At 32.4% G+C, this 6,592-nt stretch overlaps 1 protein-coding gene across 1 annotated transcript; it reads left to right on the forward strand.

Annotated features, from left to right (window-relative positions):
• Positions 1 to 426: 426 nt before the first annotated feature.
• Positions 427 to 2,757, forward strand: LOC140840707 (uncharacterized). The gene is made up of 3 exons (XM_073207881.1): positions 427 to 769; positions 1,032 to 1,237; positions 2,509 to 2,757. Exons 1-3 carry the CDS (start codon positions 427 to 429, stop codon positions 2,755 to 2,757), a joined length of 798 nt encoding a protein of 265 aa, XP_073063982.1.
• Positions 2,758 to 6,592: the final 3,835 nt, after the last annotated feature.

A 6,592-nucleotide genomic window follows, 5' to 3' on the forward strand; every position in this document is an offset into this window, starting at 1 on the left:
CCATTTATCAATAATAGAAGTGTGTTTCCACGTGCAACGCACGTGTCTTTTCCTAGTAATATCAAAAGTGGTGTGTTTGTTATTTTAATATTTTTTCGATGTTGTTTTTCCACTATTTAGTGTGTTCTATTTGTTCCTAATTTGCGCCTCTAATAATTTTATGTAATCTATTTGTTGTTATTTAATACCGTGGTGATAGATATTGATTATGATTTATATTGATAGCTTTGTAATTATTTTAATCTTACATTTTCTCATCATCTAGGCACATTTTGTGAAGTATTATATAAGAAAAACAATACATTAAAAAATATAACGACTTTGAAAAAGAAATCAATGTGAGTTGTTATATAAATAAATATATATAAAGCGTGCTTAAAATAATATAATTTTTTTTTTAATTTTATCATGAAATCAATATTTACAATGCATAGATTTTTTAAAAGAAAAGATCCAGAACCAGAAGTACAAAGCATTGGAGATCTTAGGGTTGAAGAATTTGATTTCTCACAACTACCGGCGGATCTTGGACTTAGGACTCCAATTTCTGCATATAATGTTAATATTAGGGATCAAGTTCGAAGGCATATTTGCCAAAAGTTCCATGTCAATCTTCAGGCTATGAATTCCCCAAAAAAAAAAAAATTTGGAGTAAGCCAATGTAGCCGGTTCAATCCTACATGGTTTAATAAATTTGGTGATTGGTTAAACAAGCGGAAGTGGAGGCTTTTGTTGGTGAATGATTCACAAATTGGAAGTGTAAATATAAGTTAAATATTCATGTTGGCCAGCATGAAAACGAACATCATAAAGCCCGAATGAATTGTAAAGCTTTGATGAATCAAGATGAGCACATTCAATCACGTTTGCACAAATAGTCAAAGCAAATGGGAATGATTATCGTATCCATCTCAATGCTTCAATTAATTGTATTAGAGTTTTGTTGCGACATGGGGATTAATTTTGAGGTCACAATGAAACCAAAAGTTATCTTAATCCAAGTAATTTTCTTATCCAATTGGAATTTCTAGGTGCTCATAATAAAGAGATTAATGATGTGATATTGAAAAATGCTCCTAAAAATTGCAAGTCAACATCACCTGATATTCAGAAGGTCATAGTGAGTGCTTGTGTCAATGAAACGATTAATGTTATTATCAGGGACGATGGTGATTCATTGTTCTCTATTTTAGTGTATGAATCTCGTGATGTGTCAACAAAGGAGCAAATTTCATTTGTTATCACTACAACAAAAAAGCTAAACGACAACGAATTTTATCCGTTGTCGTAGGTAATATAAAACTGTTGTAATTGGTAGTGTTGTCGAAAGTGCGCTCAACGACAACGGTTTTAAACTGTTGTTGCAGCTGTCATATTGCGACGATTTTCAAAAAATAGCGACGGTTTATGATATATTGTCGCTGAAATTAGCGACGGTTTTTTGACTAATTAACGATGGCTTAAGATATACAGTCACTAAACTTAGCGACGGCTTATCTAAAATTAGCGAGGTTTTTGACTAAGCTAGCGACGGTTTTCGACTTAACCGTCGCTAAGAGAAACATCGTCGCTAATTAGCGACAGTTTAGACATAATCTGCCGCTAATTTTTTCAAGTGAAATAAAAAAAATTACTTTTAGAATTTAATAAATCTATCAAAAAAACTTAAAATCTGACTAAGCTAATAATATTCATGATCTTATCTAACACTTAGAAATTTACCAAGAATTGAAGCGGAAAAACTTACCCTAAATCGAAACTAAAATCGTCCAAGAGAGAATTTTTTTGTGGACGGTGTGGAAGAAAATGGATCGAAAACGCGAGTATTTATAGACAATTTGCGATGGTTTTTGGTAATTAGCGACAGTTGTTTATTAAACCGTCGACGATTAAGCAAAAACCGTCGCTATTAGCGACGGATTTAGTTTAAACCATCGCTATTTTAAAAATAACAAAAATTCGCTAAAATTGTTGTCGTTTCTCCAAAAAACATGTTAATCCACAACGATTTTCTAAAAAAATTTCCGCTTGTCCAAAAAAACACACTAATAGACAACAGTTTATAAAACTATTGTCTTTGACAGAAAATCGTTGTCTTTTAGCATGTTTTGAGGGTTAAAAACTATTGTCTTTGCTTAAAAAATGGTCAATAACAACAGTTTTCATTAAAATCGTTGTTAAAAAGTAAAAGACAACGGGTTTTTTGTATAACCGTTGTCTTTTAAGTGTTGTGTATTCAGTATTTTCTTGTATTGTATCCGTTATGTGCATATTAATGGACATGTAAATGAACGCTTTATCGAGATTGAACATCTTACCAGTACTACATCACTCTCACTTAAAGCTGCTATTGACAAGATGTTTTCTAGATATAATTTGAGCATGTCTAAGTTGAGAGGACAAGGTTTTGATGGAGCAACTAATATGCAGGGTAAATCTAATGGTTAAAATGCACTCATTTTAAAGGAGAACCCGTGTGCATTTTACATACAATTTTTTACTCATCAGCTTCAACTAGCTCTTATAGTTGTGGCCAAGAAAAATCTTCCGATTTATAATTTATTTCGTGTTGTTGGTGACATGTTAAATGTTGTTGGAGCATCTTGCAAACATTCTGATCTTCTTCGAGAGAAACATTCAGATTTTATGGTCGAGGCATTGGAGAGGGGTGAGATTTCAAGTGGCTGGGGACATAATCAAGAAACTACCCTTCAACGTCTTGGGGATACACGTTGGGGTCACATTACCATTCTTTGATAAGCTTGATTGCCATGTTTTCTGCTGTCATTGATGTGCTTGAAATAATTTTAGAAGATGATTCCAGTTCTCCAGATCAAAAAACTGAAGCATTTAATTTATTGGAGTCAATACTTTTATTTGACTTTTCATTCAATCTACACTTGGTGAAACATGTCTTAGGAATTTCAAGTGAAAAAATATCAGGATATTGTGAATGCAATGGATTTGGTACAAATATGCAAAAACCAACTCCAAATTAAGAGAGATGATGGTTGGGATTCATTTTTAGAAAATGTTCTCCGATTTTGTGAGCAACATTACATTGATGTTCTCAAAATGGATGATATGTTCACATGTTAGGCACCACGTGGTCGTCCCCATAGTAATCTACCAGAAGTGACAAATTTGAATACCTATCGTGTGGTCTATGGTTTTAATATTGACGTTCTACTTTTGACCCATAAGTTAATCGTGAATATTATGAATGTTTTTGGAGACACGTAGATTTTCTAATAAAATATTTATGATTCGTGGTTAATTGTTGAATTAATTTTTGCGAATTACTCATAAGGAATAATGATTTGAAGACTGCGATTATCTTTGGAAGTAAGTGAATATATAAATTGAGATTTTAATTTTGACGAAAAGGTAGATTGGTTATGAAAATTGATTTTTGGGTGAATAAGTTTAAATTTATCGAAATTTATGTTATGGAAAACCCATATAAGGAAATTAAGAATACCAAGAACTTAGGGGTTAATAGTGAAAATTTTCGAAATTAAGGACCAATTGGATAATTTTGAGGAAATTAAGAATTTATTTTCCAATTATTACGGAATTTAAAATAATCGAGAATTGAAGGGTCTAAATGCTAAGAATTTTTTGTTGATTTGGGCTCGAAAGTATATTTAGAACCTTGGGATATCTTAGGTTATAACGTTACAAGGGATGCTAATCAAAGGATTAATTATAGGATGAATCAATATTAAGCTTGAGAATCTAAGCGTCAGTAGGTGAGTTTGAGATTTTAATATTGAAATTTGATATGTTGATGAACATTTTAAGTATAAAATAAAGAAAATAATATACGATATGTATGGTCATCCATATTTTTATATTGAGAATTTTAAGAAAAATTGAAATTCGAGTTTATAATAGCACATCACTAAGTCATTATGAGTCTTTTTAACTTGCGAATTGCAAATAAGGATTTAGAAGGAAAATTTAATTGGGATCAAGGAGACGTAAGGACATTCTAGAACTTAAGTCTTATCAGAGTAGCGCAGCGGAAGCGTGAATTTTTGGGATACTAGAACCGAATCTAAACTTTGGGTTATCAAAGATAAGCAAATTTCGAGGAGGAAATTCAATTTAAGGGGGGAGGGGGGAGATTATAACACCCCGAAAATTTAAAAGTCCTCACGAACCACATGCACCCAAGTTATTAAATTCTCTTGTATTTTAATTACTTGTTTTAATTGCATACATTAATTATGTTGTGCATATTTGCATGTTGAAAATATATTTTCCTACATGATTACATTAAAATGTATTTTTAAAGGTTATTCAAGTTGCGATCAAGAAACGGAGACCGATCTTTGAAAAATATAAAATGTTTTTATTGGTTGATGTATTTAATTATTTAACTTAAGGGTGATGCTTTTTCTTATTTTTGAAAATATGGGGTTTTTAAGTGATTTTATACGTCGAGATGAAATTTTATCTGTGTTGGTTTTTCAACAAAAACACGAACTTTTTGGCGACCCGACTAATAAATTCACAAACTTTATTAAACAAAATAATTTCTAATATTTTAATTGAGCATTAATGGACCTAATTAACTTTCTTAATGGGTCTAAGCTTGATTAGTGTTTAATTCACAAAAAACCTTCCCTAAATCCCATATCATCACACGCCCCCTTCCCCAAACAAATTAACAAGGATTCTTTTCTCCCCAAAACCACCCCACGACACACACACAAAAAATCAAGGGAAAAGCATCAAAGTTCTTCAAGGAAAATCAAGCTAAGGTCGTCATCGTCGTTCTTCGCAATCGTCAATGTAAAATCGTGCGTTAAATATGCAAAGACACGCCTTAATCTTATTTTTTCTCATCTATCACACCATATTATATGTTTGATGCATGTTTGCATTTTCGTTTTAATGGCTTATTATGCATAAAACTAGTGTTTTCTTTTTTTTAAACTCTTCATAATGATGCACAAAGGAGCTGCCATGGTAGGGGTACTTGAAGGGATGTTTTTCCACATGTTTAAGGGTCCCTAGGTGTATGTTTAAAGGCTGGAAAATATAGGACACCATTATGGACGAAAATTGTATGTTTTAGAGTCCTAGGGTACGGTTGAAGGGCTAGGGGTGTTTGGGGCTGGTAGGTTTGGTCCATCAGCATGTCATGGGTTTGTTCTAGGTCCTAGGATGGTTGGATAGAGGATGGACATGGTGGTTAAGGGCTGGAGTCGATATTTGCCTAGGTTCGAATCATATTAGGACTAGAACTCTTGGTGCAGAAAAATTCAGTAGCTTCCTAAACGTGTTCAATGGACTTAATGGGATTGATTTGGGTAGAATATGGTTTAATTAGGTGTTGTTAAGCTATGGTTCAAGTTTGGTAAAAGTTGGTTAAGTTTCGAGTCCATACGAGTCAAAACCGGGAAGTACGCCTAAGTTTAAAAACGAATCGGGGAATCTATCAAAAAGCTAAGTTTTAAGCATAAAGAATATTTATGCGAGTGTTTTAAGGTTATATGTTAAGTTTGGAATGATTTAGGATGTCATTTCGATGTCTAAGAATAAATACGAAAAATTATGCTGCTAGGGGTAAAACGGTCATTTTACACCCAAAAATTAGTAAACGTCATGACAGTGTCCTGAATGGTGTTTTATATGTTAATATGATAATTTTAATGTTTATGGATTTTTATGATGTTTATATGATAAAGTATGTATTTTTAATGTTTATGGATTTAATATGTCAAAATGTTATTTTTAATGTTTATAATTTAATATGTCAAAGTGTTATTTTAAATATTTATGATTTAATATGTTAAAATGTTGATTTTAAAACGTTTATGGTTTTTTTATGATTTTTATATGTTAAAACGCTTATTTCAAATGTTTACGCATTTTTATGATTAAACGATAACGTTAAAAGATATGTTGCATTCTTGATTTAAAAGAAAAACGTTATATGCATATTTAAATATTATAAAGTGATGATAATATGAAATGTTGAAGGAAGTGAAGTAATTGTGACTAATACGATGATATGTTGGAGATATAGAGAGGGTTGTGGTCCAAATGGGAGTCTGGCGATCGTATTTTTATTGATACAAATATGATGATATAATGATATGAATTGGGATGTCGTGAGGGGAGAAGGCCCCAGAGGAAGCTCATTTACGGGAGAAGACCCCAGAGGGAACTCATACATGGGAAAAGACCCAGAGGGAGCCCGTCTATGAGAGAAGGCTCCCGAGGAAGCCCCAACGATCGTATTTCCATTCAATGAGGATAGGCCAAGGCCCTGTTGACCGGTGAGAGTGCTGCTGGTGTCCATACTGCCCAGTACTGTAGTTACATGTAGATGGATCCATCGCCCAACACGTAGACGTAGATGAACACGAAAGTCACAATTAACGATCTCAATTCAAAAAAAGGAAAAAAAGATTACGTATATGTTGATGATAATATGTATATGAATATGTTGAAGATGACATGAAAATGTTTATATTTAAACATGATGCATCGTCATGAAAATGCTTTTATTTAAATTTATGCATCATGAAAATGTTTATGAAAACGTTTATGTCTAAAGTTTATGCATCATGAAAAT

This window comes from Primulina eburnea, chromosome 9, assembly GCF_022965805.1.
Source record: "Primulina eburnea isolate SZY01 chromosome 9, ASM2296580v1, whole genome shotgun sequence".
In the NCBI taxonomy this organism is placed as follows: Eukaryota; Viridiplantae; Streptophyta; class Magnoliopsida; order Lamiales; family Gesneriaceae; genus Primulina; species Primulina eburnea.

Excerpts from the sequence above, each read along its gene's own strand:
- LOC140840707 (XM_073207881.1), top strand. The coding sequence starts at position 427 with ATGCATAGATTTTTTAAAAGAAAAGATCCAGAACCAGAAGTACAAAGC. Across the intron at positions 770-1,031 it reads AATTGGAAGTGTAAATATAA|GTGCTCATAATAAAGAGATT; the intron begins GTTAAATATTCA and ends TGGAATTTCTAG. Across the intron at positions 1,238-2,508 it reads CAAAGGAGCAAATTTCATTT|CTTCAACTAGCTCTTATAGT; the intron begins GTTATCACTACA and ends TTTACTCATCAG.